This window comes from Loxodonta africana, chromosome 20 (genome assembly GCF_030014295.1).
Source record: "Loxodonta africana isolate mLoxAfr1 chromosome 20, mLoxAfr1.hap2, whole genome shotgun sequence".
Lineage (NCBI taxonomy): Eukaryota > Metazoa > Chordata > Mammalia > Proboscidea > Elephantidae > Loxodonta > Loxodonta africana.
Window position 1 is genome coordinate 22,164,467 of NC_087361.1, and position 19,941 is coordinate 22,184,407.

Here is a 19,941-nt window from a genome sequence, read left to right on the forward strand (position 1 = left end):
TTTTATTAAGTATCCCAGGAGACTCATCACCAGAAAAACATTGAGAAACAATGTAAAAGAATATATGTGTATATTTACAGCGATGACCCTGCGGAGAGAAAGAGACTGAGAATGTAGGAGATACAAAGAGAGGAAGAGGCAGAAAGAGAGAAATTGAGAAAAGAAAAATTTTGAGAAGGCGGGAAAGGATGAGATCCAGAAGACATGTGAAAGAATTTTCCTTTGACAAGAAGAGGGACAATTTCTCCCTTGTAACTAAGGAAAGAAATAGATGAGTGGGTGCAAGTGCCAGTAAGTTTTTGTTTTGTTATTGGATATTTCCATCTAATGATTTCTATACTCTCCATATAGCATGTATCAAGGGCATCACTGAAAAATTTAAGTGGAAAGAGCATGAGTTTAATACATTATGAAAAAGGATTAAATAATTCTTGTCAAAAGTGGAAAAGCAAATTTTCTAAAGGAAAAAAATAAGATTTCTAGACATTGTTCCATCCATAGCAACTTGATGTTATTGATCTTAAATTTCTAATGATATAATCTGCCCATTGCATGTAAAACATACATGGCAATAAGTAAAATACAACTATGATTGGAAAATGTTTATATTAATGACAAGATGGATGACTGTTTTGGAAAAAAATTAATATTTTTCCTAAAATGGCATGCTTTGTGGCAAAAACACATGAAATTTTATCAAGCATTAAAGAGTAAATATTAGGAGAAAATAATATCTTTCAATATATTTTCATAAGAATGTAAAACTTGAATTTAACAATATGTTAAAATTAGAACATTAAGACGTATCCTGATATATTCTCCTATAAAATTGGGGTTAACTATTCCTAGATCATTTTACATGGTTTGAGTGTACTTCTCCATGATATGGAAAGAGCTGAAAAGATATTTTTCTTTGCTGTGAGTACTATAGAGTAAAGATCAAAAGAAATGTCTTGAGGGTACAAAATGAGGACTGTATGGCCCAGAGAAGGACAAGTTTATAATCTTGTTGGTTGTTAAACTGTCAGGTGAATTTCCAAAGGAGCCTGTGTCATCTCTCTCTGTGAAGTTTAGGACAGAGATTCACGGTTATGGGATAAGTTATGGGTCAGTTTATTTGAGGATCTATAACTAAATTCAATCTTAGTGATCCCCTAAAGATTTTTTTTTTTATCACACTTTAGATGAAGGTTTAAAGAACAAACTAGCTTCTCATTAAACAGTTAGTACACATATTGTTTTATGATATTGGTTAACAGCCCCATGACATGCCAACACTCTCCCTTCTTGACCTTGGGTTCCCTATTACCAGCTTTCCTGTCTCCTTCTGCCTTCTAGTCCTTGTCCCTGGGCTGTTGTGCGCTTTTAGTCTCATTTTGTTTTATGAGCCTGTCTGACCCTCGGCTAAAGGGTGAACCTCAGGAGTGACTACATTACTGAGCTAAAAGGGTGTCTGGGGGCCATATTCTCAAGGTTTCTTCAGTCTCTATCAGGTCAGTAAGTCTTTTTTTTTTTTTTTTTTTGTGAGCTAGAATTTTGTTCTACATTCTTCTCCAGCTCTGTCTGGGACCCTCTATTGTGGTCCCTGTCAGAGCAGTCAGTGGTGGTAGCTAGGTACAATCTACTGGTACTGAACTCTGTCTGGTGGAGGCCATGGTAGTCATGGTCCATTAGTCCTTTGGACTAATCTTTCCCGTATGTCTTAAGTTTTCTTCATTCTCCCTTGTTCCCGAAGGGCTGAGGCCAGTGGATTATCTTAGATGGCTACTCACAGGCTTTTAGGACCCCAGACACTACTCACCACAGTAGAACGTAGAACATTTTCTTTATAAACTATGTTATGCTAGTTGAGCTAGACATTCCCTGAGACCATGGTCCCCACAGCCCTGAGTCCAGTAATTTGGTCCCTCAAGGAGTTTCAATGTGTCTATGTAGAGTCCATGACCTTGCCTTGTACAAGTTGTGCCGGCTTCTCCAGTATTGTATACTGTCTAAATAATTTGTATTTCTTACATGTTGATATTAAAGCTTTGGTTCAGGTTATCCTTATTCATCTTATTCAAATATAATACAAAAACTGTATCATGTATGCTTAATGTAATCATTCCTTTTAAGATAAAAGGTCATATGCTATATTGTAAGGGGTACTAATTAGCAAATTATTAATTTGAAAGTCGTAATTACAGATGATTGTTGGTTAAAAAAAAGCAACTGTGTAAAAAATAGACAACTCCTTCCAATAATGCATTACATAATACTTTTACACAAGTCACATTAAGTCATCATTATGTAGCATTTACACATATCACTTAATACTGTGGATTTATGTGCACTCTAAAGGTAGTTCTTTAAATAAAGTTCTGAAATTTTCCTTAATTTATAAATATTCAGCCTCATCATGACCAAAAATACCTCTGTGCTCTGTGGCATTCAACAACTGAGATTATTTCCAATATGCATTTTACACACACATACATGTACACCCACCCACACAAATACACGCACCTAGAGGATATTTTAAAGTATATGTATAGCAGTAAATCTATGCATTTTGAGGTTATATTTCTAGTTATTTCTTATTGAACATAGTTTCCAAACAGGTCAATTTTCTAAAATTTCAATAAAATATCTGTAAATATTAAGAACTGAAAACTGATAAACACATGTCCTAAAATCACAGAATAGAAAACAGGAGTAAACTATAAAATCATTTCTACTCTAAAGATACAATAAGAATGTTGTTATAGTTAGCATAAATTTACAATTTTTTTTTTTCTCTGCCTGTAATTCCAAGAAATATACATGCGCTAAACGAGTTTTGGAAAACCTGGTGGTGTAGTGGTTAAGTGCTACGGCTGCTAACCAAAGGGTCAGCAGTTCAAATCCACCAGGCGCTCCTTGGAAACTCTATGGGGGCAGTTCTACTCTGTCCTATAGCGTCGCTTTGAGTTGGAATCGACTCGACAGCCCTGGGTTTGGGTTGGTTTTTGGAAACGAGTTTTGGGAAAGTTATAATGAAGCTACGAAATCTTTTTTAAATCTGATTCTAAAGCATAATAAATTCTTTATTTCTTAAATTCTTTGAGGGTATATATATATCCTCTCTCTCACCCCCTCTCGTTCTCGCAAACACACACACACACACACAGAATCACACACGGATATTTAAACAGACAATGTAAGGTGAAAAGCAAGGAATTTCTCATGCATTGAAATGTTAGCTTTAGTTACTATGCTTTCTAGCAAGGAAAACAAGAGGGAAGGCTAGTATGAATGGAAACCAGAGACAGCAAAATGAAAAATAGATTTCCAGAAGCAACTGTTTATACAAAGACTCACAGAAGTGTGAGACAGCCCACAAGTCACTGTAACTGAGAAATCTCTCCTGCACCTATCAGATTATCACCGGCTCACTAATCCTCAAGCCACTGAGTGAGTGGTCACAAAGCGAAAAGTTTCAAATAGGTCTGAAATTCTTCTCCAGTTGTCAGGTGGAGTGTTTTGAAAGGACTGAAATGCATACTAGCTCATATGATAAATTTGATCAAAAATTTAAAAGCCGGTAACATAATGTATGCCATCAAAATCTAATCAAACTGTTTTTCTATTACATGTGCAATGAGAATGTAAATCATTAAAGAAGACAGTTTCTCTGAGAAACTCCAAATGCATTAATGCTTCTCATAAGGCCCCTGACAAAATTAATCTCTCCTTCCCTATTGCTCCCATTGAACTTTGTAGCTGTGCTGCAAAGAACAGTCTTCAAAACCATTGGGAGGACCCAGAGATTCTCAGTTGGGAGGAAGGTACATAAAACGTAATGGATGTCATGCGTTCTGCCTTGTACTATAGTTATTGTGTGCTGACATTTGTGTTAGTACCGGTCACAAACCTTATCTTACCCTCCAAAATTTCTAAGAGAGTAATTGGTACACAACACTGGTTAAACAAATATTTGTTTAATTCAATGAGGAAAATTGCATTTGCTAGCCAGCACAATGTTTTGGAAGGGTTGCTATTGTTATTTGAAGCTATATTTTAAATGAGGAATAAATCAGGACTTTAATCGAATTCCCACCACTCCCAGAATTGCTTTTTTTAAAAATAATGGAGAGTGAAAAGAAAAGCAGCACTACGGGGCCATGGTTCCTATTTACCAGAGGCTTCTATAAGCTTGAATGTAGAGTTACCTCTAGTCAGGATGGAGGTTAAAAAAAAAATCTCTGAATGGCCTCACTACCATTAAATTGCATGAGAATTTCTCCTGGAAGGGGAAAAACAAATGAACAAAAAACACGACTCTCCAGTCTTGAGGAATACAAATTTCAAAGAACGCCATCGGAGGAGTGGGAGAACAAAAATTAATGCTTTGGAGAAAACAAACACATTAACTTCAGAGTGAACGCAGGACGCAAAATCGGATGTGTCACCTTGCCGCCGCACTGGTGATGATCTTCAGACTGCTGGGGTTCCGGATAAGCTTGTCCAGAATGCTGACAATCTGCTCAAACTTGGGTCTGTTGTTTCTGTCTTTCTGCCAGCAGTCCAGCATCAGCTGATACAAGGCAGCTGGGCAGTCCATGGGGGGTGGCAGTCGGTAGCCCTCATCCACAGCTTTAATTACCTGTGTGAGAAGCAAAGTTTCTGGGAACTTAAGAGGTGGGCTTTATTTTACTTTTCCATGGGCTGGACACACTAACATAAATGTTTTAAAGTTTCAATAAAATCAAGCTCTTATTTAAATTGCCTAAAAGGATAACAGCTTGTCAAATGAGTAAGAAGTTGTTCATGCTCAAAAATACTCTATAAAGAAGATCTAGAGAAAGAAAATAAGTTTAGGAAAGAAGAGTTTGTTTAATCGTTTCCAGATTAAAATAAAAAGCAATGTTCAATGATAAAGGAAATGCAGTGAGTTATAAGGAAATCATTATCTGGTTATACAGAGCCCTATGGAAACCATATGTTATTGAATGCAGAGAAAATGAGTATACAGATTTTACTTATAACACAGTTCCAATGGTACCTTCTGAATTCTAGCAACTAGTTTTCATAAAATCCTATGTGTTATATAATAGGTAACGGTTACTGCATTCGTATTTTTAAATCATGTAAAGCAGTGATTCTAAAGCTTTTATATGCACCAGAATCATCTGGAAGTCTTGCTGGGGTACTGATCACGACATCTTCATTCCCAAAGTTTCTAAGTCCATAAGACTTAAACAGGGCCTGAGAATCTGCATTCAAAACAAATTCCCAAGCCATGCTAAAGCTGCTGATCCAGGAAGCACACTTTGAGGTACTCTGATAGACAGATGTTGGAATACAGAGAGATTGAGAAATGAGCCTGATATTCCCAGTATTATTAATATGAGTTACTGAAAGAAGAACAGAGATAATTTTATATCCCAATAAACTTCATGTAGTTTTACATGTGGTGGGTAGGAAATGGCTGAAAGCATCTCAGCTTTCATCTTTATGTATCTTTGGGATCATGCTCAGAGTTTCTGGCTAAGCATAAAGAAAAATCTTTAGGTGCTGATTTCATATGACAACAGAGTTGCTTTACTAAGCATTTCCAAAATATGATCTAAAAGTACAAAAATCCTTTTGAAAAATCATATCGTAGTTAAAATAGGAAGTTAATAATTGATGTCCAAAGACATCAGTCTGTATAACTAAATTCATGTGCAAGTACAGTACTTAAAGAGAAATAACATGGTAGAGATTGATTTTTTTTTTTTTTTTGTCTTCGGGAAATATATTTAAACAAACAAAATACTGGCATAGATGCATTAATGAAATCTACAAAGGATGACAGATATGTGTATCTTGCTAATGTTACATAGAAATAATTCTGCAGCATAACTCCTTCAAACATTCCCTGATATATATTGGTTATCTTCTTGGTTACTGATTTCTTTGCATTCTTATTACAAATGTTTTCATTTTGCTAGATTTCTAAAGCCTTGCTTGAGGGAAAAATTTAAAGCTATAAAAGCAATTTAATTACTATGCTTGCAAGACTCGGAAACAGTTTCATCTCTTTTAAGTATTCTATTTCAATGTCACAAACTAGGAGCCACCTGGTTTCATTATGCTCCACTTCCTTGCACAGCTTGATCATTTAATCTGAACCCATAACTCATTGATGACAAATACTTACATCCTGATTGGACATCTCCCAGTATGGTCTCTCTCCATAGGACATCACCTCCCAGAGAACAATCCCGTAACTCCATACGTCGCTGGCTGATGTGAATTTGCGGTAGGCTATAGCTTCTGGTGATGTCCACCGGATTGGAATCTTACCTCCCTTTGAATATAAAATCATATATACATACATGAGCAATGCATAAAACTTGTCATATGCATTATAACCTAGAAATCGGACAAATTTGTTGTGTTTGGAAATGGAGCATGGGTTTCCACTGAAATATTTCAACGCTCTTGTATTTTGATACCAAACAGGAGATGTTAATGGCATACTACTTACTGCAATATTTACTTCCAAAGAATTTGGAAGGACTTTGAAATCATGAAACAAAAAAGCTTTAAAAAAGACTAAAATAGCAGAAAGTAGAGCAGAGGACTAAACACGTTGTTCGACCAATTAACTAGGATTTCCCAGGAAACCATGACCCTAAACCCCAAATCAAGGAACCAAATCCCATGAGGTGTTTGTTGTACATAAGCAACCTCAACAGCTGCTTTTTTTTTTTTTTTTTTGTAGTTGTAAATACACCTATCACACAGCTTTTGTCAATTCAACTTTTTACAGGTGTATAACTTATTAACAGGATTACATTAATCGGCTGTACAACCCTACCCTTAATCAAAGATATTTTTCCATCACTGTAAGCCAAAACTCAGTACTCCATAAGCAATAACCCTCCCTTCTCCCCTCCCTCCTGCCCCTGGTAATCACTAATAAACACTGGTCTCTATACATTTGCCTGTTCTTGTCTTTTTATATAAGTGAGATCATACAGTATTTGTCTTTTTGTGATTGACTTATTCATCTTAATGTCTTCAAGCTCCATTCGTGTTGTAGAGTGTATCAAGACTTCATTTCTCTTACTGGCTGAGTAGTATTCCATTGCATGTATGTGTATCACATTTTGTTTATCTATTCATCCCTTGGTGAGCATTTATGTTGTTTCCACCTTTTGGTTATTTTGAATAGTGCTTCAATGAACACTAGTGTACAAGCATCTGTTTGAGTTTTCGTTTTCAAGTTTTTTGAGTATATACCTAAATATGGTAGTTCTATTTTCAGTTTTTTGAGGAACAGCCACAGTGTTTTCCACAATGGCTGTACCATTTTGCATTCCCATGAGCAATGGATAAGTGCTCTAATTTCCCCACATTCTTTCCAATATTCAGTTCTGCCTCTTAGTTCATTGTGAAGTTTCTGGGGTTTTAAAAGCTTGCAAGTGGCCATCCAAGGCATAAGAAGTGGTCTCTATTTGCCTGGAGCAACAAAAGAAGAAGAAAACTTAGGAATAGGAGGAGGGTATGGAATATGTGGCTAATTGCCTCCATGAACAACTGCCTCCCTTACTATGAGACCAGAAGACTGGATGCTGTCTGTCTCCACTACTGAACATTCTGATTAAAAATTCTGTAGTAGAACCCTGATCAAAAGGGGGAAAGTTTCAAATTCTCACAGAATTCAGACTTTCTGGAGCCATAGAAGGTGGATGAACCCCCCAAATCACTGCCCTGAGATAATCTTTAAACCTTAAACCAAAAATATCTCCTGAAGTCTTATTAAAACCAAACAATAGTTTAGCTTAACTAGTAAAGAATATCTGCCTTGAGCATTGTGCTCTTTCAAGATCTGTCTGTGTGGGATCAAACTGACAACAGCACTCTGAAAGATTAGATAGGAATCTTATGGGGCAATGAGCTTATTTTAATGGAGGAGGAACAATTCAGAAAAGGAGAGTGAGAATGGCTGCACAATTCAAAGAGGTAATCAATGTCAATGAATTGTACATGTAGGGACTTGAATTGGTGTATGTTTTTGTTGTATATATTCCCAAAGAAAACAAAAACAAATTTTAAAAGGGCTTAAATATTGACAATGTAATCATATAAATTATGGCATATTAATTAGTCATCTGCAACAAAACAACATGAAATATATTAGAATTGAATGAGGCATCTCAAATCAACTTTAATGATTTACCTTACATTTATACTTGACTAAGCAATCTTAGTTCAGAATGTAAAAAAGTTAATATTTTTAAAGAATTTAGACCACTTCCTGGCACTTAATATGTACTTATATATATTTGTTAGATACATAAACCTAAAATGAAAATTTCTAAAAAAGCTGGTCTTGATTAATTTACTAGGTGTCTCACTTCATCATTAATCATTAACGTACCTTTCATGTACTGGGTAGGAACAATGAGAACTAGGTAGATGAAATTACTACTTTGCAAGAACTTAGAGTCTTGACAAGAATATAATTTCTATAAGTTATGGGAGATATAAAGGTGTAACTACTATGGTATTTGCTCTCAGTTCAATAAACAAACTTAATAAAGAGGTGCTGAGTGCCAACCATATAGGAAGTATTATGCAACTCATTTTGGGTAAGACCAATACATCTGCTCCTCACTTATCAACTACCTCGGTATCTGACATTTCACATTCATGACAATTGTAAAAAACCTACTATCCTACTATATTGTGCATTAACGATGTACATCTGGCAGTAACGATCACTGAGGTGTGAGGTGAGAGTAATGCTGGCTGTGATGGTTCAGGCTATGGGTCAAGTTAGTTGGGCCATGATTCTCAGTGGTTTGGCAGTTACGTAATGATGTGGTCATTCTCCATTCTGTGATCTGATGTTGTCATCCCCACTTTGCATAATGCCAATTTCCACATAAAGACCTGGTTTTTGGAACCTAGCCATGTTGGTAAGTGAGTAGAAAAAAGTGAGTAGTTGGTGTATAAATAACACACAGGTCCTTCTGTTTAGGAAATATCAGGCAGACAGGAAAGATAATTAGTTGCTGTGAACAATTAAATGCAGAAAGAAATAAGCACCTTGTGCATTGTTTCTCAAAATATACATGCATATGAATCACCATTAGGGATCTTGTTAAAATACAGATTCTGATTCAGTATGTACAGAGTACAGCCAGAGTCTGCACTTCTAGCAAGCTCACAGTGATGCAGGTCCTACTGATCACATACATTACACTGAACAGCCAGGTGATAGTGGAGGCTGCTATGGGTGCAGACCATGGAGCCTTGTTTCTTACTTGAGAGACTGAGGAAGTCACATACCAATTGATCCTTGAAAGATGAGTACACTTTTTGATACAACAAGAAGAAAGGCTTGAACATTCCAAAGATTTAAAATTGAAATCATAGCCATATTCATTAAAATGTGGGTTATTTACATCACAACTTATAGCACTTTATTCTCTTTCAAGGGACCCTCAACAGGGGACCATAAAATGCTTTAAACCAAACCAAACCCACTGTTGTTGAGTAGAATTTCGACTCATAGTGACCTTATAGGACAAAGTAGAATTGTCCCATAGGGTTTCCAAGGCTGTAAATCTTTATGGAAGCAGGCTGCCACACCTTTCTCCCTTGGAGCAGCTGATGGGTTCGAACTGATGATCTTTTGGTTAGCAGCTGAGCATATAACCACTGTGCCACCAAGACTCCTTGTACAATGCTTTAGAGAAGTGGTTTTGCCACTTAGGAAATGTTATTAAATGTCATCATGCCTGAGTTTCCTCACGTGAAATTAACAGTATTGGTTCATAGCATTGCTGTGGGGCTAAATGACAAATTTCAGGTGAAATATTTAGCATATTAAGTTCATAGTAAAGACCCAAGAAGCATTAGCTTAACATTCCCATATTCTGAGGGAAATGGCATAAATCAAACAACAGACAAGGAAAATGTTACATTTTGGAAAAACAGTTTCTAGTGTGGTTAAAACTCCAGGATATGTGGAGGAACTTAATGAAAGAGGAAGCTAAAATGTCAAATTGGAATTCAAGTACAGGCATGTTGAGAAAGTTTTATCCTGGTTGAGGGGTGTGGTATATATGGTGGAGCTCAGAAAAAAATTGAGAACTTGTCTTTGGTGTTTCCATACAACGAGTGTTCAGAGAGAGCACTGGTAGAAGATCCATGAAGGAGGTAGGGCTTACTCTGGATCTTAAGCACTGCATGGAATTGTATAGAGAAGTGGGGAAATAGAGAGACATGATTAGTTCAGAGAGGGAGGCTGAGCACAGCCTTCTTGAGAAGCCACCTGCCTGAGGGTAGTCAATAATTATATTTGTGAAGTAAAATAAATTAAGTTGGGGACATCGTTTCCAGACTAAAGGGAAACTTGGAAGTTAGTAAGAGACACTACAGTGCACAACATGTACTAAAGTAGTGATGGTCTTGTGCTAGAAGCTGTTGGGTTGATGCCACCTCATAGCGACCCTATGTACAACAGAACAAAACATTGCCTGGCCCTGCGCCACCCTCATAATCCTTGCTATGTTTGAGCCCCTTGTTGCAGCCACTGTGTAAATCAGTCTCATTAAGGGTCTTCCTCTTTTTCAGTGTCTCTCTACTAAGCATGATATCCTTCTCCAGGGACTGGTCCTTCCTGATAACATGTCTAAAGTACATGAGATGAAGTCTTGCCATCTTTGCTTCTAAGGAGCATTCTGAATATACTTTACAAAGACAAATTTGTTCATTCTTCTGGCAGTCCATGGCATATTCAATATTCTTTACCAACATCATAATTCAAAGCATGAGTTCTTCTTCAGTGTTCCTTATTCATTGCCCAGCTATCATATACTAAAAATCCATGGCTTGAGTCAGGAGCTCCTTAGTCCTCAAGGTGACATCTTTGCTTTTTGACACTTTAAAAAGGCCTTTTGCAGCAGATTTGCCCAATGCAATACATTGTTTGATTTCTTGAGTGCTGCTTCCATGGGCATTGATTGTGGATACAAGGAAAATAAAATCCTTGACAACTTCAATATTTTCTCCGTTTATCATGATGTTGCTTATTGGTCCATTTGTAAGGAATTTTGTCTTATTTATGTTAAGGTGTAATCCATACTGAAGGCTGTAGTCTTTGATTTTCATCAATAAGGGCTTCAAGTTCTCTTCGCTTTCAGCAAGCAAGGTTGTATCATCTGCATATCGCACATTGCTATTGAGTCTTCATCCAATCCTGGTGAATGCAACATAGTTCCTCTTCAATTTGTCATTCCTGAAGTAGCAGACCATATGATTGTCCTATATGAAATGGCCAATACCTGTCCTTTTTGGCTCACTAATGCCTAGGACATCGATATTCAAGCATTATATTTCATTTTTGACTACAGCCCATTTTCTTTGATTTATACTTTGTACATTCATATTCTGTTAATTAATGGGGGTTTGCAGTTGTTCCTTCTCATTCTGAGTCATACTACATCAGCAAATGAAGGTCCTGAAAGGTTTATTCTATCCACATCATTAAAGTCAACTCTCCTTTGAGCAGACAGCTCTCCCCCAGTCATATTTTGAGTTCCTTCCAACCTTTCTGGCACTGTATCAGACAATGTTCTGCTGTTATCCATAAGGTTTTCACTGGTCAATTTTTTCAGAGGTAGACTGCCAGGTTCTTCTTCCTAGTCTGTCTTAATCTGGAAGCTCCGTTGAAACCTGTCCACCATGGGTGGCCCTGCTGGCATTTGAAATACCTGTGGCATAGCTTCCTGCATCACAGCAATGTGTAGGATACCACAGTATGACATGCTGACAGACATGTGGCAGACTGATAATCTAAGACCAGAAAATTGGAATAGAAAGCTATTACAGTCATGTAGATGAGAGGCAATGAGGTCTTGGAAATTTCTCCATCATTTTCTTACTCATCACACACTCATTCACTCTCTTGTTTACAGTTTTTTTTTTTTCTTTTAACCACAGAATTTTTTGAAAAGGATCTTCTTCAAAAGTTTTATTTGGAGGGCCTGGTAACAATCCTAATATTGCCCTTTTTTCTGCCAATACACTCAACATAAAATTAATTATAATATCATTTTTAAAATTCTAAAATTAATTCATCTGCTCCTGCCTAGACCAAGTTTGGATATTAAGGATTTGAGATTTCAAATACCATTCCTTGATTATGATAAAAACATATTTATATATGTGGCATTTAACAAAATCAACTTGGTATGCCAAATGGTATCATTGGACATACTTTTTCTGCCTTAAACCATTCAGAGAAGCCACAGAAATCAAACAAAGCTGGATTCACGGGAAAAAGGAAAGAAAATATTTCAAAACCTCAGCTAAAAATCTTATCTCTGGTATTACACTTTGCTACTTCCTTTTCCTTGCCCAGAAACAAACTACTGAGTATATGAAAATGACACTGAAAAAAGAAAGCCCTTCCAGTACTGATAACTTAGTACCTCTTTAGAAAACATAAAGGACAAATATTTATCACTTCATCAAGGTCCCTAGTCGAAATTAAAATGCAGTGATTAGAAAAGACAATAGGCTGATGAAAACCATGAAGGAGACATCTATTTATTTATTTATTTGTATTTCAACCAGGATTAAAATGAAACATGTCAAAGTTGTTTCATTCTGAGGTCTTCAATATCATTTTCCAGAGAGGAGAGTATTGAGCACAAATTCATTAAATTTCTTAAAAAGTAAAGTACTGAAAAGTGTTTTACCGTAGGCAGGAGACAGCCACTCATATGTTTTAGAGTGAAAGGACAACCTTTTTACCTGTCATTCTGGATACAGACAAAAGTGTTACTGGAAGGACTTTTGTGTGACAGCCAGGCCTATCTTCTATGGGAGTTTCACTCCCCGATATTCATTAATAATTTGACTGGGATTGTGTTTGCTAAAGTAGCATGTGGTTTTAAATTCAAGCGAATTATTTCCAGAATGATTTTTCAATCAGCTACTATTTGTTTTCCTGAATACATCTTATTAAAAATTAGTTAAAACCCACACAAGGAGACATGTAAACACAAATGCACACTCACAAACGTTATTGTTAGAATAATAATGTCAAACTTCCCAATTTAACAATCTTTTTGAAATTCACAGGGTGATCAAACGATCTTTACACTTGCTAACTCTCAGCAAGATACTATGATTCTTATCTCACCGGGCTACTTTGGAAAAGTATCTTGGCTGCATTGGCCAGTAGTCACTGTGAAACAGGACAATACAATTTTTGCTAGCTTTGGAAAAGTAGGTTATGGCCTCTTTAGTTTTAGCCATTCTGGTTTTTAATCGTAGTTTTCTTCTGGCTCTTACATATATTAAGGCTTGAGTTGTTGCCTTATACGGGAAAGCATGAGGAAGTTGGTCAATTGATTTGCTGTTTTCCTCTGAAAATATTGTTCACACAAAGAGTAAGTGGCATTCAATCAGCTCAGCAATTAAGTCACTTTGCAAAGTTAAGTGTTTCCTTGCCCAGATGTGTTTAAAATATACATAAAGCAAATAATAAAGTATCTGTTCCTTAATAGGCTGTTTAATAAAAAATAAATCCTCCCTCCCCATTGTTTTCATTTGGGTAGTACACCTTTACTATTGATAAACAAAATGTATTCAATTAAATGTACTAAATCGATATATTAAATAAGGATATTTGGGAAAGCTTATTACTAACTACAAAGCACTATTCAAATTTAGTAATAACCACGATGACAACTAGGTTATTGTGGCTGAAAATGACTAGACTAAAAACTAGGAAGGATTTTTTTTTTTTTTTAATATTCTCTTCATCCATGGTGGGCAAAGATGTCAAGTCACTCTGGGTTTAAATGAAAGTAATAATCAACTGACATTGAACAACTTAATATGTAATTAAAAAGTCAAACTAAGAGAGATATTCTAAACCAGCAAATTCAATATGGAGTTTAAGAACGGGTAAATATGGGTGTTTCACCAAACTCTTTAAACAATGTACTTTCAAACACATTATATGCAACAATGGTAAAGATGATTCAAGTAGAAGCTTTTATCATATTCACTGCAATAAACAAAATTAGTGTGGCCAGAGTATAATTTGGAATCCTAAGCCTATGACATGCTGGATACATTATAAAAAAAGCATTATAAAGCTGAAGGTAATGAGCGAAAGGCACATGCGCCTGTGATGAACGCAGAGAGCAAATGTCTTGTTTAGACGTTATCTTGGCAAATGTGTAGGGTAGGCATTCACCAAATGGTTGGCTTGGATTGAACTCCCTTTCATCAGCCTGCTTCATAAATGCCTGCTGTTTTTTCTTCTTGGAAGGGTTTTCCCCTGACTGACTTTATAACTTGTAAACTCCATAGTTGAACATCTTGGCCAAATGTGAATTCATTGATGGAGCACTTGGGAATCCAGGCAGAGTTGGTTACTCCATCTTCTGTGATTCCTCTACCGCTGAACTTTGAGCCTCCTGGGCTAAATTGGGAATATCAAACTCTTAATCAGATGGAAACATCAATGACCAAGGATTTTAGGTAAGGGATGAGTATTTACTCCAAGAGAAAATACTATGCACTGCTACAAAAACCTAAGTGTCACTACTATAGAGAGATATTAGAAAAGAGTCCTTTTGGTGCCTAGTTTGGTTCTAAAATGTGATGGAAGAAAAACCTGGGGCCCTTAAATTTTAATTTAGTCACACTTCTCACTAAGGCTCTCTGCCTCCAAGCTCAGTGTCTATTGATCTGAGACTATCAAAATAGAATAAATTGACTGTATAGGAGTCTGACTCAGTAAATTTTTTCTAAGTAATTCATTGCAGAACTGATGCATACTTCTGCTTCTGATGGAGACCACAAAAATTCAACTTCCTCTCCCACCTGCAACCTTCACGAATTCAAGCTCATATTGCTTGCAGTATTTTATTTTTCAGGTTCAGAAATGGTAGAATGTGGGAAGCAATGTTTAAATTTAGATGCTTTTCAAGTAACTGCCCAATGCATCCTTTAACGAGCCATGCAAAACTTTGGATTTGATGAGACAAAATGCTGTCATTATTGGGCATACTTCTTTCTTGTCACTGTAAAACTATTCTAATATAACCATTATTGATGAGACGAAACTTTGAAATTGGTTGATGATTTTAATTTTGGTTGGTAAAATGCTACCAACCAAAATATTTTAAAGTACATCTGGTTGCTATTAAAATAATTTATGAAATTGTGGATTTTTTAAAATATTTAAACATTTAAAAATGGAGAATTTACTTGAGGTGGTCTCTACATCTACATGTAATCTGCCCACATGTTTATGAATTTCAGAAAAGTTTCCAATTTCCTGGAGAGGGACCTGTATCACAGCACATGAAGTATATCTCAAATCTCAATTGCAGAGGGACCACTAATCCAAATGTAACAGAGTCAAAAGTTAGCTTTGTTTCCCATCTTTGCAATGCCAAACCTAGAGCCAGTTCCTCCTAGCACTGATATATCACCTAAGTATAGCTCAATAGTTAGGGGTGCAGGGAAAATTTGGTCAATTGCTCCATTTGAACTCTTTTTAGTAAGAATCAGAAGTCTTGGTTCATGGGCTCAGCTTTGACCCTAACTGTTTAATTTTAGCCAAGTCTCTTAACATCTCTGAGCATCTATCTTGTGATTCATAAACTGGCCGTAAAATTGGTATCTCTGTTAATTTTATCAATTTTTAACACATCTGTTTTGATTTAGGAACTTCAGATCTTTCAACTTGGTATCTTAAACCTGTATGAATATCTACAGTCCTGTGTTTTTAGCATTTAATTCTTTGGACTCCTAGAGATGCTCCTAACTTTTGGACTAAACAGCATCTCTACCTGGGTTTCATATTTGAATTTACGTCTACGGAATTCTTACAGAAAAGTTAAACAAAATACATAAAGTGGTACAAGGAAGAATATTGGCAATGCTGTCAGCGGAGACTTTACGTAATTGTTAAACTTTAATCCAGGATTAGGAAACCCTGGTGGCGCAGTGGTCAAGAACTATGGCTGCTAATCAAAAGGTTGGCAGTTTGAATCCACCAGGATTGTTTGGGTAGGCCAAAACCTCATTCGCATTGTCTAGAAATAGCAGTTAGAAGAGGAATCACACAGTAAACCTGTTCTTAAAAGGTGCTGCAATTCAGTTCTCTCTAACTTAATGAATTTAGGTACTTCAAATGAGAAATTTGGCTAAAAGCCTCAATTTTTTAGGAGCTTAACTAAAAAAAAAAAAAAAAAATTTTTTTTTTTTAACTAAAGTCAGTTCGTTCAATATTGGTAAATGGGGCTTTAAGATTTGATTTCTAAAGAAACGTAATTGCTGAAATCTCTGGACATTGAGTCACAATGTCTCATATCTGCCCCAATTTTTTTCTAATTATACATACAAATGTCTCCCTGCTGACTTAGGAAATGCTTTGCTGATTAGCAGTTCACACTGCCTGCCTGTGAGCTCTGTCAGGTCATGCCTGGAGTGACAAAGGACTGTGGACAGTTTATCTGAGTAAACCCCAAGTAATAGAGTGTTTAACCTAGAGGCAAATACTGGCTTCTTGTGTTAGAAGTGGAATTAAAGAGATAAATCGTTTGACTCAAGGATTTAACATCTATCTACTGTCAACAGAGAGTAGTAGACAACAAGGTGAAGGGCAATCCAAGACGATTCTAAAATCCCCAGTAATTTAAGCTAAAATCCACTTAGAGAATTGTTCCAGCAGATGTTGATGGCCACAAGAGATCACAGACAGATGACCCCTTAGGTAGCAACAGCCTAACCCTTAAACTTCTCAGATTCTTCAACATTATGTGAAGTACACAAGAATTTCCTGAAATACAGGGAACACTTTTGACATTCCATTATAGGCTACTCTATGACTATTTAGGAAATTAAATGCAACTAAATTATTTTTTCAGTAATGTTCAGGCTCCCATAATCCAACATAAAAATTAGGCAATCTGATGTCTTATGTCTATGATCAACAAAAACAATGGTAGCCCCAAAATTTAAGGCTAAACACATGTCCTGACATGGTTCCGGTGTTTTGCAGAGTCCATTGAGGTTTTAAATAACCAAACTTTGTGTCTTCCACATACCCAATTCTCAACTGTATTTTAAAATATCCTAGATATTCATTTAAAAGCGTGAATTTCTAGCATTCTAGCATAATTTCCCAAAGGAGAGGTGTTACCCGTAAGTCAGAAAGTTACATTCAATGTAGCAAGAATACTGTATATTTCCAATAAAAATAATAGAAAGATACTAGTTTTAGTCTAATAGCTAACAAAAAATTATAAAACCTGAGTAAGATTAATTTGTTTAATATTGGTGATTGAGAGATAAGGAAAGATAAAACGGTAGCTTGAGAATCCCATAAATATCTGCTGAGACACTTCTGATGATTTTGAGAACATTAGACATCAAGGCAACGGTTCCCTTTTATATCTCACAGCTTCAGAACCTAACGTCTTTTCATTTCCTATATATAGCAATAGTCATAACACAAATTACATATTTTTAAGACATTATTAGAGTTGTTTTCAGCTGACAAAAGAAACAGAAGGCAAGCAACAGAAAATAAAAATAAAAAGTGTGAAACCTTTTTTATGCATTAATTGGTTGAAAGGTATGAAAAGAGATTCAAGAAAATGTTTGTTTACTAATCAAGTGCTTGAAATGCTTGGCAATTCCAGAGCTAAGACTAGCAAAAGAAAGGGGAGGGGAACATGGGATTGGGTCTGAACCATGACAAACAGAATTATGGCTGAAAAGGAGTAACAGGAAAGAAACAAATTAAATTAGCCATGTCAGACATCAAGTTGTAAGACTGGCTTGGGCCACTGTTACTGCTGCACCTAGTGATGTATATGGCTGTGGGACTGGTCAGTGGCCTCTGGGTATATGGGGAAAGCTTCAGGCAATGCGTCATCACATAAGTGAAAATATAGGCTTTTCACAAATGAACTGAAAAAATTCAGTCGGTGATTTTTAAGAATCATCTATGGGCCACCTTACACTACAGACTGAACCAAAGGAATACGTAGAAGGGTTAGTTTCTATTATCTGATGTTTAACCCCAAACCAATGCCATTGAGTCGATTCCGACTCATATAGCGGCCTGAGCCAAATCATTAATCTGACTTCTTATACTATTTTCCTGCAAAGTGGGTCTCTTGGAATCAGAGCAATGATTCAAATTATTAAACTGAAAATTAGTAAGAGCAAATTAGTTAGGCCAGGTATTTGCATTATTTGCTCCTTCATTATCACATATTCTCTGCTCTGTCATTTTAACAGAGTCTCCCTGACTACCCTAAATAAAATATCTCCTACAGACCTGCCACGCCCCTCGTAATCTCTGTCACACTATATACATTTACTCGTTTGTATATTATCTGAATTCTTTGACTAGAATGTAAGCTCCACGAGGTCAGAGCCTTTTTGTTTTGTTTTTATTCACATTTGGCTCCCTAAGTTTTAGAATATTGCCCGGCATATTGTAGGCACTAAAATATTTGTTGAATGAATGAATGGTGTAATTTTGGGAAAATCGTTCCTGCTAGAGACTGTGTATAAATCATTTATACATACCCTTCATAGTCCCATGCTGCATTCCAAAATTATAGTTCTGATTTTCCCCCAGATAAATCCATAGAGAAATATTGGTGTTACCCGTTTCTCTGAACACATAAATACAAAAATGATCATTTGTGTAGATGCATGTATGCTCACATTTCTCTGAAATGGGAGGCTAGAAAGTACTAGATTTCTCATTAAATTTTCACCCAACATTGATAACTGAGATTACTAAATCTCCTATAGCCTTCTGATTTCTGACTAAGTAGCCACACTTTGTGAAGCTGCGTACAGGCATATTCATACTGATCCTAACAGAACAGGGAAGAAATTTGTGATTGACATTATTTATTTTGGTTGAAAACTTAAAATACTGCTGTTATACAAAGGGCACTGATTAGATATTTTCTTATTACTATTTTCGTTGGTGTGTGAATGATGCATGACATATACTTCTTATCAAAATAATGTGACTGTGTTTTTGTATCACACCATTTTTGATATACATAGTATTTAGTCCTTGGAAATCCTGCAGAAAAAAAGCTCATGCTCTCCATTATTTATGTTCTTGGAATGGAGTTAGCCTGAACAGGAGTATTTAACCAGTTAGTCTTTAGCCCCTGAAAAAAAAAAAATTTTTTTTTTCTTTTTTTTTTAACCATTGTTTTTCCCTTATCCTGCCAATGAAATCCGATTAAGGCAAAGCTATACGAAAATATTTCTGGCATCAACTAGGCAAAGTCACATAGCTCAAAAACAATAGGAATTAAGTAAAATAAGATTTTCTTCCTCCCACTACCTAACACATAATGCCTGTGAAAACTTTTCATTTTTTTTTCATAGTCTAAAATTAAATAGGGAGAAATGTAACACAAGACAGAATCTTCTCATCCAAGTTTAAAAATCCAATTGCTAATTATCCAAAACAAAACAGAACAAAGAAACCCATTACCACCGAGTTGATTCCAACTCCTAGCAACCCTACAGGACAGAGTAGAACTGCCCCATAGGGTTTCCAAAGAGTGGCTGGCAGATTCGAAGTGCCAACCTTTTGGTTAGCAGCTGAGCGCTTAACCACTGCACCACCAGGGCTCCAACTGGTAATTATGCAGTATGAATATTCAGAACAAAAGTAAAAAGTAAAACAAAACAAAACTAACAATGAAGAATATACGTAAGAACAACTCATTTGGCTTTCTAAAATTCCCAAAGCAGTTTTGTGGTAATTATGGTCTCAAAAAAGACTATGGCAGCCTATGAATAATTGAATTAATTACTACAAACCACATCAGTTAGATAAAAGTCTTTACTTTCTCTAACTTGATGTGTAAAACAGTGGTCTAAAGTCTATCATTTTGG

At 36.0% G+C, this 19,941-nt stretch overlaps 1 protein-coding gene across 2 annotated transcripts in view; it reads right to left on the reverse strand.

The window, feature by feature from the left end:
* Nucleotides 1–19,941, reverse strand: part of EPHA3 (EPH receptor A3) — a 281,745-nt gene that overhangs the window by 16,897 nt on the left and 244,907 nt on the right. Inside the window, exons 12-13 of one of the 2 annotated variants that reach the window (XM_003410338.3) lie at nucleotides 6,164–6,313; nucleotides 4,431–4,624 (exon numbers count right to left, since the gene is read on the reverse strand). In XM_003410338.3, coding sequence (XP_003410386.2) covers nucleotides 4,431–4,624; nucleotides 6,164–6,313 — 344 coding nt within the window. Of the gene's footprint in view, nucleotides 1–4,169; nucleotides 4,625–6,163; nucleotides 6,314–19,941 lie in introns of those variants that run through there. The other variant, XM_064273084.1, reaches the window with a different exon arrangement.